The sequence below is a fragment of the Panthera tigris genome, chromosome E2 (assembly GCF_018350195.1).
Source record: "Panthera tigris isolate Pti1 chromosome E2, P.tigris_Pti1_mat1.1, whole genome shotgun sequence".
Lineage (NCBI taxonomy): Eukaryota > Metazoa > Chordata > Mammalia > Carnivora > Felidae > Panthera > Panthera tigris.
This window is the reverse complement of record NC_056674.1, coordinates 61,096,443-61,120,418: the sequence shown is the minus strand read 5'-3', so window position 1 is coordinate 61,120,418 and position 23,976 is coordinate 61,096,443. Positions and strand designations below refer to the sequence as shown.

The 23,976-nt window shown below is 55.1% G+C and overlaps 1 protein-coding gene across 5 annotated transcripts in view; it reads left to right on the top strand.

Moving 5' to 3' along the window:
- Window positions 1–23,951, top strand: part of FANCA (FA complementation group A) — a 60,461-nt gene extending 36,510 nt beyond the window's left edge. Inside the window, exons 21-43 of one of the 5 annotated variants that reach the window (XM_042970447.1) lie at window positions 8–84; window positions 1,928–2,041; window positions 3,181–3,317; window positions 3,772–3,842; window positions 4,219–4,315; window positions 4,395–4,582; window positions 6,056–6,152; window positions 7,626–7,802; window positions 9,225–9,298; window positions 10,853–10,981; window positions 14,738–14,822; window positions 16,627–16,793; window positions 17,316–17,421; window positions 18,433–18,489; window positions 18,639–18,743; window positions 19,634–19,746; window positions 20,645–20,783; window positions 21,975–22,052; window positions 22,342–22,444; window positions 22,914–22,989; window positions 23,235–23,391; window positions 23,543–23,635; window positions 23,843–23,951. In XM_042970447.1, coding sequence (XP_042826381.1) covers window positions 8–84; window positions 1,928–2,041; window positions 3,181–3,317; window positions 3,772–3,842; window positions 4,219–4,315; window positions 4,395–4,582; window positions 6,056–6,152; window positions 7,626–7,802; window positions 9,225–9,298; window positions 10,853–10,981; window positions 14,738–14,822; window positions 16,627–16,793; window positions 17,316–17,421; window positions 18,433–18,489; window positions 18,639–18,743; window positions 19,634–19,746; window positions 20,645–20,783; window positions 21,975–22,052; window positions 22,342–22,444; window positions 22,914–22,989; window positions 23,235–23,391; window positions 23,543–23,635; window positions 23,843–23,950 — 2,548 coding nt within the window. In that variant the 3' untranslated portion in view covers window position 23,951. Of the gene's footprint in view, window positions 1–7; window positions 85–1,927; window positions 2,042–3,180; window positions 3,318–3,771; window positions 3,843–4,218; window positions 4,316–4,394; window positions 4,583–6,055; window positions 6,153–7,625; window positions 7,803–9,224; window positions 9,299–10,852; window positions 11,814–14,737; window positions 14,823–16,626; window positions 16,794–17,315; window positions 17,422–18,432; window positions 18,490–18,638; window positions 18,744–19,633; window positions 19,747–20,644; window positions 20,784–21,974; window positions 22,053–22,341; window positions 22,445–22,913; window positions 22,990–23,234; window positions 23,392–23,542 lie in introns of those variants that run through there. The other 4 variants (XM_042970446.1, XM_042970448.1, XM_042970449.1 and 1 more) reach the window with 4 other exon arrangements.
- The last annotated feature ends 25 nt before the right edge of the window (window positions 23,952–23,976 follow it).

Sequence of the window (23,976 nt, the reverse complement as noted above, 5' to 3'; positions counted from 1 at the left end):
GATCCAGAGCAGATAAAATTCCCCTGTCTCTGTACTCCGCCTACTGCCAGGCCTGCTCCACTGCCGAAGAGAAGAAGCCAGAAAGTAAGGTTATGGGTCTCTCCATCCCTGTGTCGGGCACTTTTCCGCATCCCGGGTCCTGAGGTGTGGGGGTGGGTGACAGACACCTCAGTGTGTGTGGTCTGGTTAAGTCGGGACGGACGCGCCCTAGTCGTCAGGTCCTGGGCTCCCAGCCTGGGAGCCCCGGAGGGTTACCTGCCAGAGCCCCTCCCTGAGGTTCTGCATGAGGCCGGGATGTGCTTGCTGCTCGCCTGTTCTGACGCAGGCTTTAAATTCAGGGGACCTCCCGGACTAGGAAGCCAGACTTGACGTCTGTCGTGTCGGTTCTGACGCGTGGCGTGGTGGCTGGTCTGCGGCGGCTTTCTCTTTGGACGGTTGAGTCCTGTGGCGGGCTGGGGATCGCTCGGCTCACAGGAGTCAGTGATGTCGACCCAGGTCCCGTGTGTGGCAGCGGCGTGCGTCGGGAGACCTCGGTGCTCCGAGCGGCTGGGTGGACTTGCTGGGCGGTGGAGCGGGCTGTGTCTCGGCAGGAGCCGTGCCGTGAAGCCGTTCTTGTTCGCCACTTTAAATCCTCTGACGTTCGCGGGGCCGCCTGGGCCGAATGAGGCGGCGATTTCTGGTTCTGTCTGCCAGAACCTTCCTGTTACACGCATGGGTGCTCTCTCACAGTCACGGAGACCCGGGAGACTTGAGTGGGCAGAGAACGACGGTCCCGGGTCCCCTGCTCGTTCGGACCAGTACTGCAACAGCTCACCGTTGTGGGGCTCCCAGGAGGCAGTGGGGCTGCGTCCAGTGTGGTGGGGGGGGGGGGGGGCGCGCCCCTCCGGCCCCGGCCCCCTGGCCCTGCCTTAGGGGCCTCGCGGATGTTTTCTGTCTCATCCGGCAGGGCTTGTAAACGAAGACTCATCACTTCTAGTTTCGTTTCGGTGTCTCCCATGTGAGGCTCGCTGTGGACACTCGGTGTCTTCTCTGGCGACACCAGAACTCGAACTTGTATTTTTAAAACAATTTGCGGTGTGCTTTTCTTTGTATAATGAAAATTCTGTGTTTGGACTCCTGGGTGGCTCAGTCGGGGGAGCACGTGGCTCTGGATCTCGGGATCGTGAGTTCCAGCCCGACGTTGGGTATACAGCTTACATTAAAAAAGTTAGAAAACATTTTTTTGAAGAAGTATCTTTGTTTTACCAATATATGATCAGATCTAATCTGTTTTCAAAAATCTCGTAGACATGTTGAGAGCTGATAATCCTCTCTTGTATATTAATTTTTAAGTTTTCTCCTTTACATCTTTTTTTTTAATATCCTATTATAAAAAACAGTAGGACATTACTTAAAAGTTTTAGAAATGGAATAAATTATGACCCATCCACAATTCTACGTACCCACCGAGACCCCTTCGCCATGCTTCTGGTCCTTCTTTACATATGTGTTTTTCACACTTACGGCATTGTTGCACATAGAACCATGTTTTTTCTTTCTTTTTCACTGTTTTTAATTAAAAATTTTTTTAAGGTTTATTTTTGAGAGAGAAAGAGAATAGAGCATGTATGCTAAAGCAGGGGAGGGGCAGACAGAGAGGGAAACCCAGGATCTGAAGCAGGCTCTGTGCTGACAGCAGAGAGCCTGATGTGGGGCTCGAACTCAGGAATTGTGAGATCCTGACCTAAGCTGAAGTCGATCGCTTAACTGACTGAGCCACCCGGGTGCCCCAAATCGGGTTTTTTCTTAAATTACTACATTTACAAACAAGTTTCTGATACCAGTGACGGGTGCCCAGCAGTGCAGCGCCTCGTGGAGTCCCGGCGCCTCTGTCTGCCGTGGGCACGGAGAGGCCGCATCCAGCTGCGCGTGTCCCGTCATTTCTCAGGTGCAGCCCCGGGAATGAAGGTGGAAGCTGTCTGTGCCGAGGGACCCTTGGGACCACTCGCGGCCGCGCTAAGAGAGCTCAGAGCCGCGATGACGGACCCCACGCAGTATGACGGTGAGGACATACGTGGCTGTGCGCAGGGCCATCTGCAGTGGGTGTTGGAGGGACGAGTGGACGTCCAGCCGTGGCCAGGGCTCAGTGGCCGTGGTAGTTAAGCGTGACGACAGCGCTGGCGGATGCTGAGGACGTGCCTCCTTTCACCGGGGATGGGATGGGAGACGGGTCTGTCGTTCAGGCTGTCACAGAGCCTCAGCAGATTGAATACTCTGCTCTTGGAGCTCCTAGCAGAACAGGTAATGAGGAGCAAGAAAAGTGACGGCACCAAGGTGTGGGGTTTTCTTTCTTAACTGAGTAGCTGTAACCCTGAACACTGGGCCTCTGCTTCTGCGTGACCATTTTCTGTAAAATGGTGAGTCGTGAATGATTCGCCTCATGTGGTGTGTGGCAGTCCATAAAACAAAATGCTGACTTCACCTACTTTGGAGATTTTTGGTAGGGAAAATGTAGAATCTAATGGGAAAAAGCCGTGTTTTTCCTGGTACCTGTAAGAGATTTTTATAGATGATAAACCCATTTTATTCAAACCGGGACAGAATATCCCACGAGAGCCTCACAGAGGAAAGATTAACGGCACCGCCTCAGTTTCCCTTCCTCCGTGTAGCGTCTCCTCCGCCACCAGAGGGGCATGGCCTTGCCGAACTGCGCTCCTGCAGAATTTGGCGCGAGGGGACACCGAGGTCTGCGTCAGCCTTGTTGCTCGCAGTAGTTTCCGTTGCCGGCCGGCTCGGTCGGCCTGTCGCCTGACCTCCGGCGCCCGGAGGCTGTGGCTCCTGGCCTTTGGCAGACCGACCGCGGGGCGTGGAGCAGACGCGGTGCCGTGTGGGAGGGTTGGCCTGCGACTTCAGACGGACAACATGCATCCAGGGTGGAAGAGAACCGCCCAGATGATCCCAGGCCGTGAGGACGGCTGTCAGGCTCACCCGCAGCCAGCGTGCTCCCACCGCCCGGCGGGCGGAGGAGCGCCGCGCTGAGGCTCGTGGCCCTGGTAGCGCCGGAGACGGGGCTGCCGTGAGCCGCATCGCGCGGGAACGCCGGCGCCCCCTGCAGGCAGCCCGTTGCGAGCGGGAACGCCACCGCCCCCTGCAGGCAGCCCGCGTTCCCCTGCTCGTCTAACTGGGTTTCTCTACGTGCAGTTGTGGCTGCTCGGGTGGCAGTTGTTTCTGAGCGGCTGGACGCCGCCTTGGGCCGCGCTGAGGAGGACGGCAGCTCTGGGGGATCGCAGATTCAGCTCAGCGTCCTCACGCCAGGCCTGGAGCAGCAGGAACGGGAGGTGAGTGTGGGATGCCTGGCCTGTGCTGCCGAGCGGGGCCGGATTGTGTAAGAAGTCCCGGGTGTGCGGGCCTCCTCTCCACCCCGTGTTTTGCCAGGCGAACCGTGTACGTGGAAACGACACCCGGGAGCCGGGCAGTGTCGGGCCTGGGCTCAGCCGGCCCCGGCCTGTTTGTGTACACACTTTTTAAGTTTCTAGAGGAGAACACACGGCGGAACCCATCTGTGGCCCCAGAGCCTAAAACAGTTTACTCCTTGGCCCTGTGCGGACAAGGTGTGCTGAGCCTGTTCTCTGCTGTGAAATTTCACAACGCCTGGCCTGCTGTCTTCCAGGATGTGGGAATGGGGTTCTGGCGCCAGTTGGTGTGATGGTTTCCTCTCCAGACGCAGGCCTGCCTTGCTTACACGTTGCTCTCGGGGACTCTGAGCTCTCGGTGACCATCTGTCTCTCTCAGGTCGCGGAGCTCCTGCTGACGTGTTTTTGTCAGAACCTGATCGTAGCTTCCGGCTTCGCCTCGCCAGACAGGTAGAGGCTGGGGGTTTTCACTGGGCGCTTTGGGGCTCTGCTGGGGGCGGCCGGGGTGCTCGGAGCAGGCCTCCCTCGGGGAGTGGGGTTTCTCCCTGTTTTCTGTGATGAGGGGCAGGGCTGCCCACTCCTTGTCGACCTCTGACCTTTGGTCCTGGATCCTGCCTTCTGGCTTCTGTACTGGTTGGGGGTCCCGGGTGGGGTGAAGGGGCAGTGCGGAGACTCGGCAGAGATGAAGCATCCCCCCCGGAGACCTCGCCGTTGGGGGAACAGCTCACGTCTTTCTCGGGCACCCTTCGCCCCTCCGGAAGAATCCGTGGGAGGGCCGTGCAGGGCCAGGAGTGGCCAGACTGCTGGTCTCTGGCTGTCTCTGCAGGCAGGGCCCCTGGGCTTCTCGCTTAGCGACGGCCATGTGTGGACGCAGGCTCCTTCCTGTCGTGCTCACCAGGCTCTGCCAGCTGCTCCGTCACCAGGTACGGCCGCCGCCTCTGTCCGCCTGCCTGGGAAGTGGGCTCTGCCCTCCTTCCTGCGGAAACACTCTCTCCGTTTCAGGGCCCAAGCCTGAGTGCCTCCCACGTGCTGGGGTTGGCCGCCCTGGTCGTCCACCTGGCCCAGTCCAGGTCTGTGCTCCCAGAGGTGCCTGTGGGCCTCCCTGCCCCCGCCGAGGGCCTGTCCGTCGCAGAGTTCCTCAGTAGCCTCCTGACGTTTAGGACCTCGGAGACCTCGCTCTTCTGCCTGAAGTGAGCTGCCCTCACATCCGCTGTGCCTCCCCGTGCTCGACAGAAGTCACATACGCACCAAATGCAATTGGCCAACACAGACATGCTCCACGGATAATCATTCTGGAGTCTTACGTCGTATTTATGTGTCTGTGTTTCTTTGTTTACAAAAATGAGGTAGTGCTACCTTAGAAACTGCTTCTGAAGACGTTAACAACGGACTGTAGACGTCCTTCCACGTTGGGAAGGGTTGTGAGCACTGCCGGGTTTTGTCTTGGGGGCGCCTGGCATGTGGTGGGACCCGTCCCTGCTTCCCCTGTGGTTAGCAGCTGCTTCTCTGGAGGGAGAACCTACACGTGGAGCTGCCCTATGTAGAGAGACTTGTCTCAAAGGGTTTCGAGACCCATCGTCCTACAGATCTGTGCCAGCGTGCACCCCTACTGGCCCTCATTCACCGCTGTGGGCCAGACCCGTTCCAGGACTGGGGTGGAGTCCCACCCCTGCCTTCTGTGTGGGGGCACCTGGCAAGTTGACAGTGTGGCGTATGCAGCGTGGCAGGTGCCGGGGCAGGGCCCTGGGAGTCTAGGCCGAAACGGGTGCAAGGTGCATAGAGGAAGGGTCAGGGCGGGAGCCAGGAGGCTCCGGAAGAGTTGTGCGCAGGGGCTGGGACCGCAGTTCATGGAAAGAACCGACAGAAGGCACGAGGGGATCGTAACTGGGCGAGGAGAGAGAACACAACGCCTGCCCTGGACCACGGCCCCCGACACCTGTGCCACCCCCACGGGAAGCACAGCGGCCCAGCCTCTCGGGCTTTGGGCAGCCCGGACAGGCAGGCCCTGTTGGCGTCAGTCCTGACTTCCCCTGGGCCCCACGGTCTGTCTCTTCTCATGGGGCCCTTCCCCTCAACGCCTCACAACCCACCACAGGCGGGCAGAGGCTCCCCCTGAGTGAGGCTGAGTTTAAACGTGGGCGTGCTGCTCTCTTGTCCCGAAGACTGCTTTTTTTGTTTGTTTTTCAATGTTTACTTTTTGAGAGAGAGTGGGGAAGGGACGGCGGGGGGGCGGTGGTGGACAGAGGATCCGAAGCAGGCTCTGTGCCGACAGCAGAGAGCCTGACGCGGGGCTCGAACCCACGAACTGTGAGATTATGACCTGAAACCAAGTTGGACGCTCAACCGAGTCACCCGGGTGCCCTGTTCTGGCCGTGGCTCTTCGGCGTGCAGTGACCGCAAGCCCTTATTTGCACAGTCTTACTGTTTGTGTGTTCTCTGGGTCTGTGCCCTCAGTGTAGATAAAGCTCAGATCCACGGTTGTGACTTGGGGGCGTTTCCCCGAGGCCTTGGGAGCTGGCCTGGCCTGGGGTAGAGGCCAGGGGCTAATCCTCAGGCCATCTGGTTTAGAACGCACTCGGTTCACTTGGGTGAAATTCACACTTTTATTGCATTCCTTGTTACGCACGGGTCGCATTTCTACATGATTTGTTTTCTATTTTCAGATTTTGTACAGCGGTGATTTCTTACTCTTTGTGTAAATATTCTTCCTTATCACGGGATACTCTGTGCGGCTGCTTGTCTCCAGCCCTCGTGAAGAAGGTGAGTCTGTGCAGTCCCTTTTCCCCATTCTTGGAGTCTCCCGTTTCAACGGAGGTTTCTAGCCAAACGTTGGAGGTCTCTTGTCTGCCCACCCACGTCTCTGTGTGCCCGGTGTGCTGGTTAGTTATCAGATCATCTCTTCTCTGGGCTGAACGCTGCGTTTTTCTTCCGTTCTCAGAGTTAAGATGAAGGGATGAAAGATGACAAAGACCACAATTGTCCCCCACTCCCTTCCTCCTTCCCCCTCTTCCCCGCTTCCTTCCTTCTTCCCTCCCCCCTCCCCCCTCCTCCCTCCCTCGCACCCCCGTCTGCCTTCCCTCCCTCCCTCCCTCCCTCCCTCCCTCCCTCCCTCCCTCCCTTATTCATTCTAAATGTTTTATTTATTTACTTTTTGTTGTTTTCACTTATTTATTTTTTGAAAGAGAGATAGCAAGCTGGGGAGGGCAGAAAGGGGGGGAGGGAGAGAATTCCAGGCAGGCTCCACACTATCGGCGCAGACCCTGATGTGGGGCTCGAACTCACAAATGGTGAGATTGTGACCTGAGCTGAGATCAACGGTCTGAGGCTTGACCGACTGAGCCACCCTGGCACCCCCAAACATACATCCCACTTTTAAAAGAAATAGATACTGATTTTTGTAAAATAGGTACATTAAAAGGTAAATATTAATGAAAAGTATCTTCTTATTGAAAGAAGAATTCTGAGTTTTGTCCAAAGACTTCCCTCATCTAGTGAATGCTTGTTATATTTATTCTAAGGCCAGAGAAATTTAAAGATGCGTGTCAGAAGCCTTCAGTGGCAAAAGTGAATTTGAAGTTACAGTGGGAACCAGCATTCTTACTCGGGCGGAGTTTTAAGGAACATCTCATGGTGTTCAGTGCACGTCTCCGTTGTGGGCGCCATTAGAATCCGCTGAGCTGGCCCTACCCGGAGGGTGAAGTGGGGTCCGGGCACACTTGTGCCCCCATCGTTGGCGTTGAGGAACTTAGTCCCAGCTGCCAACATTTTGAAACATGGAACAGATTAGAAGTGGCCCAGACAAGGAAGTCCCTGACTCCACGTGTCCCTGGGGGCCTTCCCCCCACCCCCTCAGCTCAGTAAACATGGGAAGAAGTCTAATCTCCTAATGGCAGAGATAAATTAGTTCACCGACACAGTGTTTTGCTTGTCCGGTCGGCACCTTCTCTTAGTGGAATCTCTGGTGCCAGCAGCGGTCTGGGAAGACCACCGTTCGCTGCCATGGGGTCACCACCGCCGTGTGGAGGGCAGCTTGGAGCCCGCACTTCTGCCTCAGGTGTTAGGATTTACGGACAGGGCTGCTGACCGACGTGCCCTCTGTAACTGCACACGGGGTGCAGGCCGCGACGGGGGGACGGCCCAGGGTCTTCGGGCTGCCCTGCCCCCTGCGCACGGCCGGGTTACTGGCGTGTCTTCTCAGCTGCTTGCGACCCATGTGACGCTGTCTTTCTTCAGTTTCAGTTCATTATACTGAGACTGTTCCCAGAAGCCCGAGATCCCCTCTGTCCGGAGGACACAGCCGACCCTCCCTGGAGGCCCTTGTGCCGGCCCTCTGCAGACTGGCAGCAAGCCGCCCTCTGTCTGTGGAAACAGAGAACCTTCCGGGAACTGTTGAAGGAGAAAGAATTTCACGTAGGTCCTGCTGCCCCTTTCCTGCTTCTCCCCTCGTTCTAACTCACAAGAGTTTGCGGGGAGATTGGGGGCCTCCTGAGGATATGGCGGGCAGGCAGCTGGGCCTGACCCAGTGACCCCGGAGGAGCACAGAAGTGGCTTTGATAGAAATCGTTATTGGGATCGATGCAGATTCACACAGTTGTAAGAAATTAGAAAGGTCGTTTCCGCTCTGCCCACTTTTCCTCGGCACTAACGTGTTGTGGAAGATTTTGAGGGTGAATGAAACAGACTTCACGCCTACCTTCCAGGCTCCCGTTTGGGGTGGGCTCCTCTGGGCAACGTCACTGTGAGCCTGGCCTGCTCCGGCCCCCCCCTGCCCACGCTGCCTCTTCATAACTTCTCATTTATTCCGTGGATGTTTATGTCCTTATTTTGGCCTTTGAGGAAAAATTCTCAATTGTTCGATCATATATTTTTTCAATTCTGGAATTGTTAATCACATGAGTGACCCCAGAGCAAGTGCGACAGTCTTTGTGTGACATAACGAGTCAAGAGCAGGGAATGCTAGCCGCCCACCTGCAGCGTAGCAGGGGGCTCAGGGCTGCTGTCCCGCCTGCGGATGATCACGGACGTGCTTCTCTTGGCTCTACCTGCTCCATCCACGTCGCCGGGCTTTGGTCTTCACACGTAGGCAGCGTGCTGTGCGCGTGTTTCTGTGATGTGCCTTTTCACACACACCGTGAGGTTTTGAGATTAGTTCGTGTTAACGAGTGGAATTGTTCCAAGGATTTTGTTACTTTTTAAGGTTTATTTTTTTTGAGAGAGAGGGTTGGGGAGGGACAGAGGAGGAGAGAGAATCCCAAGCAGGCCCCGCACTGTCAGCACAGAGCCCAGCATGGGGCAGGAAGTCACGAACTGCGAGATCGTGACCTGAGTTAAAATCAAGAGTCAGACGCTTAACGGTCTGAGCCCCCTAGACGCCCCCCCAGGAATTTTAAATTAAGAAATAGGCTACCAGGGATATTTGGAGCATGTTACTACACATTTATTCTCTAGTTAACTTGCCCAACTCAAGTGGACTAGAAGATTATTTCCTGCCTCTGTTGTGCGGTAACCTGAGAGGTTTGCAGATGCCGCGGATCAACTTCAGAACCAGGCGGTTTGCTGGAGAATTCAGTTTAAAAGTGCCAGTTGGAACTGTTTCATCAGCTTCACAGTCAGACGTAACCTAAGCAATACGTGGGGGCTTGGCGCCAGCACCTCAGTCAGTCGGCGGGAAGCGGCTGAGAACGGACACGAGTGTAGGCACTGCGGCCTTCCTCTGAGTCTTTCTGCTGCGACGTGTGACATCGGAGGGACTGTGCAGCTACTTACAAAGCTGACCTGTGCTCTCCGCGTCCCATCCTCACCGTCGTGTTCATTTGGTCCTTTTTCTCTCAGTTAACTTACAGAGACTGGTTACGGCTGGAACTAGAAATTCAACCTGAGGTCGACTGTCTTTCAGATACAGAAAGGTAAGCGTTGAAAGGGATCTTCCCTTGACAGTGGTACAAGGCTTTACGCATTGTCTTAAAGCCTAAGTCTTGTCATTACATCTCGGTGTTCGATTTGATATATATACCTATGAGCACAGTTTCATTCATTCATTCCTTAATTCAAGAAACGTTTGTGGAGCTCCTAGTGTGTGCCATGCACTTCTAGAATGTTCTAGAAACTGGGAAGTGCATCGTGATGAGACAAGTCTGCCCATCTGGTACCTTTGTGTGCTTCTACTCCCAGCGTCCCTGCCTGGGCACTCTCGCCAGGTGTAAACCTGAGCAGGCCGGGCGGCAAGCAGGCGGGCGGACAAAATGGATTAGAAGTAGGGATGCACACTCGGGACCCCAGGGTTAGGGGGTGCATCAGGGGCACACGTACATGCCTCAGGTGGGAGAAGAGCAGGCGGGGCGACTGTCGTGAGGGGCCGTGGTGGAGTCCTGGCCCTCTGGGGTCCTGAGGGAGCTGGCCAGAGTTCTCAGCTGGCGCGGCCGGCTGGGCAGGCAGAGCGCTGACGGGTGCCGCGTGCAGTACCGGCTCTGAGCTGGGGGAGCAGGTCCCTGGGCCAATTACTCAGACCGTAGGGACGGGGGATGTGCTGTTCTGGGCGTGAGAGTGGGGTGCCGACAGGCCCCTGCGTGTGGGGCTGTGGGAGTCAGGGAGGGAAATGCGCTGTAGGTGCAATGGAGCTGGCGGGGCACGGGAACCCTGGGGGCAGCTGAGGGCGGGGGGCAGCGTGAGCCGTCCTGAGCCACTGTCCCTGTGCAGTCAGAGATGCGGCTCGCATGCCGGGGGGGGTGGGGGGGGGGGATTCTGTCCCGTGGTGTCAGATTGCAGAGGAAGTCAGAACCGTGGAAAGAACTGCTTTTCCGACAAGGTGGACGTCTGCCTGCTTCTCGGGTCTGTGTGCGGCCAGCTGTGAGTGCTTTCTGCGCAGGCGCACGCGCCCTGGGGTCTCCCCGCTCTCCCTCCTCTTTCCACTGGGAAAAGGAAAAGAAGGAATTCGTTTTTTGGTGTGAGGATCCATAATAAGCATTTCTTACCCTCAGGTCACTGTGTGTCAAGTTGTGCTTAGACCTTTTCCGTTTTCATTCAACAGGCAATGCTCAGATACATTGTGTAACAGTTTCAGATGGCCTGGGCGAAGCACCAGCCCTTATGACCTCTGTTCCTTGCCCACTTGTGGGTTTATGGAAACGTCTTACTCGTGGCTCTTTCTGCATCAATAGACTACAGGGTCATGTGCCTCTCTCGCTGCGGCTTTAGTTAGTACATCCTCAGGGTCCTTCCCGTGAGCACCTGCAGAGTCTGGGCCAGATGTGGGCATCTTTGCTGACGGACCCTGGAGTCACGACCCTGGGGATGGCCCCCGAGGAGGCCTCGATTGCAGTAGAGGGCCTTCCCGCCACCCAGAAGCCCCAGGTCTCGCCACCCGCCATTGTCGTGCCGCTGGCTGTGGGCTCTCGTCCTGGCTCCCGGAACCACTGGTTTACAGCCTTTCCCAGCACAGACCTTGGTGTTTGCCGTTGCAGGTGGGACTTCCAGCAGTGGGCGCTCCACGAGTACTTCCTCCCCAAGCCCTCGGCCGCGGGCGGCTGCGACGGGGACCTGCAGGTGGCGTGCGCAGTTCTTGTCGACGTGCTGATAGACTTCCGCCAGAGGTTGGGAAGGCTGATGCCAAAAAGCGTCTTACTTTTAGTCTTGATTCTTGCAAGGTGTTTTGTCTGTCCACTTTGTGTTTGACAGAGCACGACTGAACATGTCCTGCTAGTGGGTCTGAGTCTGTGCGGAGGAAAGGTAAGCTTTCTGGATCCGTTTTCTTTGTGTGCAGATTTGCCAGCGGCAGCGACTTGTCTTTCTGCTGTCATCCGACACGTGGGTCGTAGGCGTAAAGGGTGGAGGAAGTGGGCGGCCGGTGGCACCCTCCGAGAGGGCGGCGGTGCGGACGTGGGCTCACTGCCGTGGGGCAGAGCTCCCCGTACCGTGCCCGCTGGGCTGGGCCCTTAGCATCTTCGTCCTCCTGTTGTGTGAAGATGAGGAGTAAAATCAATTCCATTCTCCACATTTTGGGTGATGGATTACTTCCATCCTAGAAAACCAGTCTCGTTCCCCTCGTTCCCCTTTACCTCCCGCTGCGCCTCTTCTCCACAAGGATCTGTAAACGTATCGCCTGGTTAGCGGAATTCTTACGAACTCACATTTCAATACAACCAACAGCCCTGGAGTTCTTCCCACCAGCGCCTAGTGGCTGGGAGCAGCACGTAGGGCACCAGGCAGACGGACGCCGGGGCCAGGCCTCTTGCTCTCAGTTTTTCTCTTGGGAGGGATAAACGAGTATGTGTGCACGGAATGAAACCAGTGTCTCCATTCCTTCCCTGTCCCCCAGCTCCTGGCCACCCTGAATCTATTTTATGTCTCTGGATTTGTCAGTCCTGTCACACAAATATGTGTGTGACACATTGTGTCTGGCTTATTTGGAATAACGTTTTCAAGGTTAGTGTGTATTGTAGCATGTCCATCGAGTGACAAATGGATAAAGAAGACGTGTGTGTGAAATTATATATATATATATATATATATATATATAGAGAGAGAGAGAGAGAGAGAGAGAGAGAGAGAGAGAGAGAGAATGGAATATTACTCGCTGATCAAAAAGAATGAAGTCTTGCCACTTGCAACCACATGGGTGGAACTAGAGTAGATTATGCTAAGCGAAATAAGTCAGAGAAAGATAAATATGATTTCACTCATCTGTGGAATTTATGAAAGAAAACAGAGGAACATAGGGGAATAGAGAGAAAAATAAGAAGAGACAGGGAGGGGGCGCCTGGGTGGCTCAGCTGGTTAAATGGCTGACTCTTAATTTCGGCTCAGGTCACGATCTTATAGTTTGTGGGATCGAGCCCCATGTCAGGCTCTGTGCAGACAGCACAGAGCCCATTTGGGATTCTTTCTCTACCGCTCCCCTACTTTCTCTCTCCAAATAAACATGAAAAAAAATTTTTTAAAAGAGAGAGGGAGACAAACCATAATATACTCTTAAATACAGAGAACAAACAGGGCTGCTGGGGGGTGTTGGCTGGCGGGTAGATGGGCGATGGGCATTAAGGAAGGCACTTTTCGGGCCGAGCGCTGGGTGTTGTAAGTGATTAATCACTAAATTCTCCTGAAATTATTATTACACTATATGTTAACTAACTAGAATTTAAATAAAATTTAAAAATCGATATATCGTAGCATGTATCAGAACTTCATTCTTTTTATTACTGAGTAGTATCCCATTGAAGGATGGACCACGTTTTGTTTATTCATTAGTTGATGGACATTGGGTCTTCCCCTTTTGACTATGAATAATTCTGTTAAGAACATTTGTGTACAGGCTTTTCTGTGGTCCTGTGTTTTCATTTCTTTTGGGCATATGCCTAAGAATGGGGTATGCTGTGTTATGCTTTAACTTTTTTAGGAACTACCAGACTGTTTTCCAGCATCAGAGGGTTCCAGTTCCTCCCCGTTACATCAACATAGTTGTCATTATCTTTTACTTATACCCCTCCTAATGGACATGCACTGGCATATATCATTATGGTTTTGATTTGTTTTTCCCTGGTGGCTATTGATGTTGAACATATTTTCATTTACGGGTTGGCAATTTGTGTATCTTCTTTGAAAATGTCCTATCCTTTGCCCATTTTAAAATTGGGATGTTTTATGGAGTTGTGTTCCTTATGTATGCTATATACCACATCCTTATCAGAGATGAGTGGCAAATATTTTCTCCCCTTCTGGGGCGCTTGGGTGGCCCAGTTGGTTGAGCATCCGACTTCGACTCAGGTCATGATGTCATGGTTTGTGGGTTCAAGTCCCACGTCGGGCTCTGTGCTGACAGCTCAGAGCCTGGAGCCTCCATCAGATTGTGTCTCCCTCTCTCTCTGCCCCTCCCCCACTCATGCTCTGTCTCTTGCTCTCTCGAAAAGAAACCTTAAAAATTTTTAAAAACAATAATAAAAATAAATTTTGATGAAGTCTAATTTATCTTTTTAATTTTAGCTCTTAATTTAGGTCTTTGATTAATTTGAGTTAATTTTTGTATATGGAATAAGGAAGGGATCCCTTTTCATTCTTTTGCATGTGGACATCCAGTTGTCCCAGCACGTTTTGCGGAAGAGACCGTCCTTCCCCATTAAAGGGTCTCAACATCCTTGCCGAAAATCAACTAACCGTACATGTGAAAATTTGTTTCTGACCTTTTCCTATTGAGATGGTGTTTATGTCTGTTCTTATGCCAGTATCTCAGTTTTGATTACTGAAGGCTTGTAGGAAATTTTAAATCGGGAAATGTGAATCCCTCAACAACCCCCCCGCACGCCCCCCACCCCCCCTGCCCAAGATTGTTTTGGGTATTCTAGGTCCTTGCAATTCCATCTGAATTTCAGGATCAGTTTGTCAGTTTTAACACAATCAGCTGGGATTCTGCTAGGATTGCACTGTATCTGTAGATGCCTGTTAGCACTGTTACCATTTTACCAATACTGAATCTTTCTATCCGTGAACTTCCTTTCAACAGTATTTTTTAGTTTTCAGTGTACACGTCTTACACCTCGTTGGTTAAATTTATCCTGAAGTATTTTATTCTAACACCATTGTAAATGGAATTATTAATTCCACTCTCGGTGGTTTAGAAAAATACAGCTGATTTTTGTATATTGATTTCATGTCCTGCAACTTTGTGAACTTGCTTTAGTAGTTTTTTATTGGTGATTCTTCAGGGTTTTCTATATACAAGATGTCATCTCCGAATAAGATGGTTTAACTTTTTCCTTTACAATCTGAATCCCTCTTATGCCTTTTTCTGAGTGAACTGTCCCAGCTAGAACTCCCAGTGCAATGTTGTATGAAGTGGGAGAGAGGACCACTTTGTCTTATTTCTGACCTTAGGAGGAAAGCTTTCAGTCTTTCATCATCAAGTATGACGTGAACCGTGGGTTTTTCACAGATGGCCTTTATCAGGTTAAGGAAGTTCCTTTCTGGTCTTAGTTTGTTGAGTGTTTTTATCACGAAAGGGTATTGAATTTTGTCTAATGTTTTATGTGCGTCTATTGAGATGATCGTGTGGTTTTTGTTTTCTTATCCTATTGATACACGTATTACATTGGTTTTAGGGTGTTGAACCAACCTTGCATTCTTAGAATAAATCCCACTTGGTCATGGTACGTAATTGTTTCAGGATGTTGCTCGATTGGGGTTGCTGCTAGTATTTTGTGTGTATGTTTTGTTCGTTGTTGATGACTGTGGGTGTCGCATGGTCCTCTGGGACCTCCTGGCTCTGTGACCACACGCCAGTCTGGAGGCGGGAGGGGAGGCTGGAATGCCCGCACATCAGGAGATACTTAGGAGGCTTTTGCTGTGTTCTGTTTCAGTTCGAGGAGTTACAACTACTCAGAGACTTCTGATTTGGTTCTCAGTGGCTGCCCAGGAAATCGGGATATTTTTTCCAGATTGCAGGTGAGCTAGAATATGTGAAACCCAGTGTTTCACTGCATCTGCGTCATCTGCTATTAAGATTATTTTTATTTTTATTTTACAGAGAATGTGAGCCAGGGAGAGAGGTTTTTTTGTTTTTTGTTTTTGTTAATTTTGAGAGAGAGTGCACGCAAGTGGGGGAACGGCAGAGAAAGGGGGAGGGAGAGAATCCTCAGCAGGTATGCTGTCAGTGCAGAGCCTGATGCTGGGCTCGAACCCACAAACCATGAGATCATGAGCTGAGATGAAGTCAGATGCTTAACCGACTGAGCCACCCAGGCGCCCCCTGGGAGAGAGAATCCTAAGCAGGCTCCACACTCAGCGTGGAGCGTGATGTGGAGCTGCGGTCCACAGCCCTGGGATCATGACCTGAGCCGAGAGTCGGACACTCAACTGACCTAGCCACCCAGGCACCCCAAGATGTTTATTAGAAATATCCGCAACGGGTCCTGAGGCTCCGCAGCAGAATGAAAACCAACATCATGCATATAAGGTCCCAGACCCAGAGGGACAGTGTGCTCACTTCACCAGTGAGTATCACAAAAAATGAAGAAACAAAAGCTGTGGTGCCAGAACCATCTCCGGGCTTTGGGACATTTAAAATCTGAAAATAGAGGCGATTGAGCAGATAGCAGCTTCGTAGTAACGTGATTGCTCTGCACCGCTGTCTGCTTTTTAGCTCTTGGCTGCTCTGTTTGGATGCCAGCCTCTGAGAAATGACGTAGCTAGCCCCCCACTTGCCGAAGGAGGGCTTAGAGACTGTTCCACAGGGTCACCCGGCACCTCCACAGGCTGGCGGGTTCTCGTCACCGAGGCAGGCGCACTTAAGAGGGCGTGGAAATGGGGCTCTCGTTTTGAAATGAAAAGTATAGTTTTCCAGTCCGAGTACCTGCTCGTCTCGGGTCTTTTCAGGGTGGTTAAAGTCGGACCCTGTGAGTGGGCTCTGGGGTCAAAGTGCAGACCGTGCTCGCTCTGGTTCCGTGTGCACAGCGTACACGGGGAATCTGTACCTCTGGAAGTACACGGGCGGCTCCTCGTTAACAGGATTCTGGGTGTGGATTTCGCGCTTCCTCGTGGTGTTTCTGCTTTCCAGGTGCTTGAATAGAGAGAATGTGGGGAGTGACAGAAGCCATGGAGGGGGAGGTCTGGAACACTGGGGAAATTTACCTACCAACGAATAAAACATCCCACAAAGAAGAGCCCCCAGCGCCCTCATCTTGCCCTTCTGTCCGCCGCATCCGTCATAACTGGCTGTGGTGGGGGGTGAGCGGGGAGGGCAGACAGTGCATCCTGGGGCTTGGGGTCACGTGTGGCAGGGACGATGCTTTGAAGTGGGTGCTTGGCTTTTTCTGTCGCTACATCTGAATGTGCGCAGACACTGCACACCCTTTGTGCTTTCAGTCTACAGGCATTCGTTGAGTGCCTGCTGCGTACGTGCCTCCCGTCCATAATTCGTCCTCAAATTATGTGCACGCACACAACCGTGTGCAGTAAAAGAGCAAATGATAAACAGTAAAATGTTGGCCATCGGTGAAACTGGGTAACGGCGCTCTTTGTACTGTTCTTGTTCTATTTTTGCAACCTTTCAATGATTTCCAGGTAAAAAGGCTTGTCCCAGTCATTCCTGGCTCCTCTTGGGAGACTCCCCCAAGCCCACCCAACCTCATTTCAGAGTCCTGATTGGGGCTGACCGTCAGCCCTGAGGACTCCCTGCCTTCGCCCGTGGGGACGACCACCTGGAGCCAGCGATAAAAGTACGTGACCGTTTTGGTCTTGCTTTTTCCAGGAGATGGCTGCCGGCCTGGAGCGGGGCCCGGCGGCACCCTGCAGTCGCTCTCCTCCTCGGGGGCACTTCCTTTTCGGAGTCTTCCGCAGACGGCTCCAGGCGCTGGCAAGCGGGTGGGATGTGGCCGCCCGCCTTCAGAGACAGCGGGAGCTGCTTGTGTACAAATGGTAACGCAGCACTGTGGAGAGATTCTGTCTTAAATTGCATTTCTTTTCCGTCGGTGACTTGTTTCCTTCCCCTATCCCCAGCCTGCGACGGCGTCTTCTCCTTGGTGTTCCCATGGAGATCGGGGTTTGAAGCTTTGCGTTGAAGCCTTCCTCTTCAGACTCAGGAGCTGCTTTGCTGAAAGCTGTAGCCTAAAGAATTCATGTCAAAATAAGGAAAACCCTGTGTGCCCAGAGATAGTCATTGTCGCCATATTTATGAGTAGGAGGTCACGTCATTTCCGAGTTCTAGGGAATAGCTTGGTTAGACTGTGGGGCACCTCTTACTTGGCTCCTGCACAGCTTAAAAACGGGTCGTGGGGTAAGACCTCGTGCACGTCGGCAGTGGGTCCAGCAAGGCACGGTCCCAGGGAAGGACTCCAGATCCGGGAGCGGGTAAGGAGGGTGGTCACAGACCAGAGCCCGAGCTCCCAGGGAGCGACGCGAGGCCAGGCCATCGCTGCTGACGCAGCTCTTTTTTGCCAGGATCCTCCTCGGTCTGCCCCCGTCTATTGTCGTCGGCTGCCCCCAGGCCGGCCGGCCGGCCGCCCCTGACTGCACCGAGTTCTTCCACTTGGTCAACTCTGAGCTGGTAAGTGTGGGCGAGTGGCCGTGGGACCCGGGGACAGGGGCGATCGATCGCTGGTTCTCGAAAACTCACGAGCGCATCTGTGGTCACTTGGAGCCAGTCACTTGAGTGTGTGTCCGGACCACGTGGGATTGCCGAGGGAAAGAATGGGGTACCGCTCCGGGAGCCAGCAGTCGGGGCCTCTGTGTGCCCAGCCTCCTCCCACAGCCGGAGCCGGGGCCGGCGAGGCGCAGGCATCGGATGTGGCTCCCTTCCTTGACAGCTTCAGTCCCTTTCCGGAACTCTCCTCAACTTGCAGCCGCCAGGATCCGTGGAGTCTTGCACGCCACGCGTCTCCGCTGCTTTCTAGTTTTGACGTTTCGGGGGCACAGAAGCCAGAGGTGCCGCGAGGACCACGGGTCCCACGGGTCCCACGGGTCCCACCGGTCTGCCCTGCTTCCGGCGTCCACGCTGCTCAGTGTCAGGGGCTCCACGAGCTTAAAGTGTCGTTTTAGTTCTTAAAAATGTACAAATATGACTGGAGATTGAACTGAGGCCCCATTCTGTCACAGCTTTAAAAGGTGACTTAGAAGTCCGGGGAGATGAGACTAGGTGTTCTTTGGGTTCTTAGCAAAGGCTGCTTTGTTCAGAGCCCTCAAAAGGGCCCGTGAAGGCTGGCAGATGTGGAAACGGGCAGGACAGAGACGCAGACAAGGGGCGGAGAGGCGCGTCGCCATCCCGGCAACAGGGCCGTCAGAGAGTGCCGTCCTCACCTCCTGGGCCGTGTTGGGGCCGAAGTGGGCAGGCTGGGGACCCTGGCTGCACGGAGGAGCCACGTGAAGAGGCACTGAGCCATGCAAATTCTGGGCCAGCATGCCCGAGGACAAAAGGCCAGATCTCCGGTCAGCAGTGGTGCTGCGACCCGGCTGCCATCTTCAAGGCGTGTCCTCACAGCTGGAGTCTGTCAGCAGACCCCCCCCCCCCCCCCCGCCACCGCCATCGGTTCCTTTCTCATTGGCTTACGCTGTTTTGCAGAGAAACTTCTCCCACGGAAGCGCGCTGACCCACGACCTCACAGTCCACTTCTTCAGGGTAACTGTCTCCCTCTGCGCCTCCCCAGTCGCCTGCTCACACCATCTGGGCCACATCCTCACTCTCACTTGTGCTTTGAGGCCGCGGCATCTTCCAGGGCCGGGGTGCACATGCAAACCGCTGAGCTTCCGGCATGTTCTCTCCTCCAGGGGCTCCTCAATGCTTGTTCACAAAGTGGAGACCCCTCCCGGACAGCAGACCTGGTCTTGACCGCGTGCCAGACTGAGTGCCCCCTAGTCCTGACCTCTGCGCTGGTAGGCACGGCGTCTGCTCAGGGCGCTCCCGGGGCTGGCGCGGTGACCGGGGACCCGGTTCTTGTCATGCGGGAGAAATGGGGGGAGGGGCGAATAGAACCCAGCAGAACGTAGGAGGGCAGGCTTCCCTGCCTGTGCCTGCCGGGAGGGAACGCGGGTGCGGGTTCACTCTGGTTCCGCGTTGGCACAAGGTGACCCCTAGTTGCCTGTGGTCCCCCACCTCAGTTTCCCCTGTTGTTCCGCCAGACCACCGTCTCGGGGCTTCAGAGAGACGCTCAGCCTGGCCCTCGCGTGGCCTGACGTTCTTGGGTTGAGAGCGTAGGCTTCCTTCGGGTGTCTTCGGAAGTTTGAGAGAGAGAATCCCAGGCAGGCTCCACGCTGTCAGCACAGAGCCCACCGCGGGGCTCCGTCCCGCGAACCGGGAGATCACGACCCGAGCTGAAATCCAGAGGCCCCCCCGGTGCCCTGTGCTCTTAGATTCCCGACAACAGGCAGCTCCCCTGGTTTCGTCAGCTGGAGCCCAGGCTCTGGCAGCCACAGGAGCCGAGCTGCCGCGCCCCCGAGCATCTCCACTTTTCTCTTAGTCTGTGGCTCGTTTGGGTGGCGTTCCCTGCAAGAGCCGTGGCGTGTGTCAAACACCCGCTCCGTCGTGTCATCTGCAGAGGAAGAGAAACCCCTCCTGGCACTGCCGTGGACCCAAGTGCACGGGGCACCACCCGAAGGCCGGAGGCGTGGGCGGGACGTGCGCCGCGCTGAGCGGTGCCCGCCGGCGGGTGGGCTCCGGTCTTCAGTGGTCACCTGAGGGTTCGGCATCTTGGCTGCGGGGCTGAGGAGGTGTCCGGGTAGAGCCTCCCGGGACCCGCTCACTGGTGATCTCTCTCTTCTGGCAGTTGTGGTGGCCACGTCTGGAGCCCGAACTCCGTAGTCGGTGGAGGAGATGCCTCCAGGGCCCACTGCCCCAGGAGCTGCAGAGACTGTGGGAGGCCCAGCGGTTTGGCAGGAGGTAAGAGGGCCGAGGGGATGGGGCGTGGCTGTTCTTTGGGACCCGCACTGGGTTGTCTCCATGAACACGTTGGCCTTGACAGGCCGTAGGGACAGGTCTGCCAAGAAAGGGAAGAAACAGACACGACCTAGCAGGTTCCTGTCTGAGAAGCTCGAGAATGTTTCGGGAAAGACTGACGTTAGCAGGCCCCTGCCCAGCTTTGCTGCCCACCTACGCCCCTCCTCTCCTCTTACGTCTGCAGTCGGCCCAGGACTGACAGTGTCGGCATCACGGGGATGTGTTCGAGAGGCAGATCCGGTCTGCCCAGCTGGCGGTCTCCGGTGCCCGCCGGACTGGGGGACAGCGGTGTTCCTAGAGGCAGTCAGGAGGAGCTCACCCCACCCAGCCTCCTTTATCCCCGAGGTGCCCCGCGTACCGCTCGGGGTCACGAGTGCCTGAAGTCCCGGAAGACCAGGAAGGCCAAATTCCTGCATTATAGCCCATTCATTTTTGGCCTGGTTTTGAACCTGCTGGAAACCCTTTCTGGCAGAGAACCCGAGGGTCTGAGTGGCGGGGTCCAGGTCAGAGGCCTGTGTATCGCAACCCTCTTGCAAAGCTCAGCTAGTCGGGACCAGGTGCTCTGGCCGGGCCCCACCCGTCCCCATGTCCACAGCACAGAAGCCCGTTAAGGAGATGGGAAACCCGTCTCTAAGCCAGGGACGAGCCTGACACAGGCATAGGGCTCTGCCAGGGGTTGCTGGGGACACAGACCTTGTTTCTGCTGGCTCTGAAGCCCCTCCCTGCACGACGTGAAGGTGGGCAGGGCTGGCGTCCTGACGGTTACGGGACCGAGGACTGGAGGTTTTCGACCACGGTGGGGTTTTGAGGCTTCTGTGGTGACACGCTCCCTATCTCCTAGCTGCCTCCTCCCTGACACGGCATCCCCTGCGCCTGGCCCGGCCTGGCTCTCTGCTGCCGCACTTTACTTCGAAATCCAGCGAGCCGGGAAAGACAGAGTCAAGAGCCAGCTGGAGAGGCTGGGCTGCCAAGGAGAGGAGGCAAGATACGAAATTCTCTCACTTGTCTTTTCTGGCAAGCTTGCTTCTGACCCGTGCTCTGACCGGCTGCGTTTCTCATGGTTCACCTGAACTGGGCTTTTCCAAGGAGAGACAGGAAGGGCGGGGTCGTCCTGACTTGATGAGGAAGTGAAGTTTACCAGGTTGACAGGTTTAGTAACACTTGACCATCAGGTTCCCTTTCGATCTTACTCGTGTCCTCTCCACAAGCCGGTGCCCCGCGGGGCCTTCTGCGCTCCTGTTTGCACAGCCGGGGTCCCTCCAGGGTGTCCCCAGCTGAAGCACTGGTAAACTGGAAAGTCGGAGCACCCGGCCGGGGTGGGGGTGGGGGGGGATGTTCAGTCGCTTAAGCGTCTGACTCTTGATTTCAGCTCAGGCCATGATCTCAGGGTTCCTGAGTTCGAGCCCCGCCTCCATCGGGCCCTGTGCTGACAGCATGGAGCCTGCTTGGGATTCTCTCTCCCTCTCTCTGACGCTCCCCCGCCTGCACGCTCTCTCTCTAAATAAACCTAGAAGTCAGCCTGTCCAGGCTCCGGACATACACACCTGCCTGAGGTTTTTGGTAACTATAATTTAATGTGGAAAAACCCACAAGGGAAAGTGATTTTCGTGGCTCCAAGTCTCTCAGGCCTGTGTGAGCTGAGGGGACAGTGTCCAGACAGACCCCACCCAGCCGGGGTGTGTGGGCCCCTGCCTCTGGTCAGGGTGGGACGTGTGGGTTTCTCTCTAGGGATTTTATAAACTTCTCCACAAGAAGCCAAGGAGTGAGGCTGGGCTGGGCGTAGTTCCCTGCAGCTCAGGGACAGCAACAGCCTGGTGTTTCACTGCTGTCACTTGTGCAAGCCGTGTTTAATGGCTCATATAAAATGACCCAGTTGGTAAAAATTTATTCTCAAATTGTCTCTTTAAAATTTTTCTTCATAAGATCCACTTAGAGGAAAAAAAGAACAATGCCCTTAGTTAGAATTACTTTTTGAGGATACAACGTAGGGAATTTTATTTAAGTTTATATATTTATTTTGGGGGAGGGAGAGAGAATCCCAAGCAGGCTCTGAGCTGTCCACGCGGAGCCCACACGGGGCTTGATCCCATGAACCGTGAGGTCATGAGCTGAGCCGAGCCACGAGGCGCCCCAGGAATTTAATGCTGTAAGTGCACCCGTTTTGTTTGCAGCTGCTGGTGTTCTTGTTTTTCTTTTCCTTAATGGGCCTGCTTTCATCACATCTGACCCCACACGGAAGACCTCATCAGGTAAGGTGACCTTTCCCCCCGCGGGCCTGCATGACACCCCCGAGACCTCCTCAGTAGGGTGTCTGGGAGGACAGCCCCGGAACCTCTGTCTTGAAGGGTTCCTCAAAAGCGAGAACCCCTAGGCCTGTCCTTTGAGGTCTTACTTCAGGACTCAGGCACAAGGGTCCCTGGCCTGTGCCCCCTACAGTCACCATTTAAGGCTCACAGGACACACGAAGGCTCCCCAGTGTGTGTGGCTGTGCTGATGCTCACGACCTTCTAGTCAGCCTCCCTCTTCTGTGGGCCACAGGCTGTGGACACCCCGAAGGCTTTGGACATTTGTGCTGAGATTCTGGGGTGTTTGGAGAAGAGGAGGGTATCCTGGCTGGAGCTCTTTCAGTTGACAGAGACAGGTAAGAGGCCACCGAGACTTGATAGCAGGGGACGACGGCCTGCGTCTGTGCTAGTTAGCCATCCGGGAACACAGGCGGCCCAGCGGAGAGACAGGTTGCGATCCCCACTTCTTAATCTTTCTTCAGAAATAACTTTCAGATGGTTAAGAACGGGACCCTGGGCCTGACTTTACTCACTCATTTCCCAAAGTGTATCTTCTTGCCAAATACATAAGCCACGTCTTGGGATAAATGCAGAATAAACTCATTTAAAGGACAAAAGAATCCCACGGGGGTGCTGAGTCCCAGGGTGCCGCCAGACCTCCAGGTGCGGGACGGGGGGTCTGCCCGCCTCCGCCACCAGGCCTGCTCTCCAGAATGAGGACGTCGCCCCTCGTCGCCAGGCTCCTGACGTTCCGTGAACGTGCCGACCCTAGGGTAGGCGGGCACCCACGGAGCTGACTAAAGCCATCCCCTCTCGGTGTTGCAGGTGGCGGCCTGGGCCACGTCCTCCTCCGCCTGGCCCCAGATCAGTACGTCAGACTGCTGCCGTTCGCCTTCTACAGGTAACTGCACCTACTTCCCGGGTTGCTGCCAGAGCAATCCGGGAAGGAGTTCGTGCCCGCAGGGTCGTGCGTGGTCAGAGGAGGCGGTCCTCCCCTTCCCCCGGCCCTAGATCTCAGTACCACGGCGTGTCTCCCTCCAGACGGGAAAGATGCCTGTGACGTCATTCCTCAGATGAGCAGCTGCCGTGCTGATTGCCACTCACCTCTGTGAGGTCTTAGAGTCACTTGTGTCTCCTTATCTTCAGCCTTCTCTCCTACTCTGACGAAGACGCCCTCATCGGGGAGGATGCCTTCCTGCACGTGGCCGTCGACATGTACCTAAAGCTGATCCGTCTCTTCGTGGCCGGGGAAACCAGTGCACTCTCCACCGTAGCCAGCAGGAGCCGGGAGCGCCGGGGCCAGGCAGGTGACACGCCTCACAGCCCCGTGCAGCCAGCTCTCCGGGGCTTGAGGCCTGTGACGGCCCAGCCCCTACTGGCACGGTGAGCAGATGGGGGCATCCTGACTCATCACGGGATCCCCTGACCTGTGGCTTTACCTGTCCTCTCTTCAGGGTGACCCTGTCGGCTTGATAACAGAAGCTCGTCGTTTTCTGCTGCGGTCAATACCTAGATGCCCAAAAGAGAGCTTCTCAAACGTGGCCGAGGTAACACGCAGACGCTCGCTCTGGTGTGTGTGTCGAGGAGCAAACGAGAGTGCTGTAGATACAGCACTTCCATTGAGAGGACAACCCGGGGGTGTGGCACTTGCACTGTGGCCACTTACCTGCCGGGCTGTGGTTGCCAGCTTCCCTGTCCCCAGGCCCCGGGTGTCCGGGGGCTGCACTCGGCTGAGCACAGTCGGTTTCTTGCAGCTGCTGGCCACCAGTGCGGACTGTGACCCGGACGTGAGGGCCGCCCTCCTGAGCAGACAGCAGGCCGGGCCGGATGCTGACCTCTACCGGGAGCCCCGGCTCTTCTGACTGGACCCTGCGCGGCGCACAGCCCG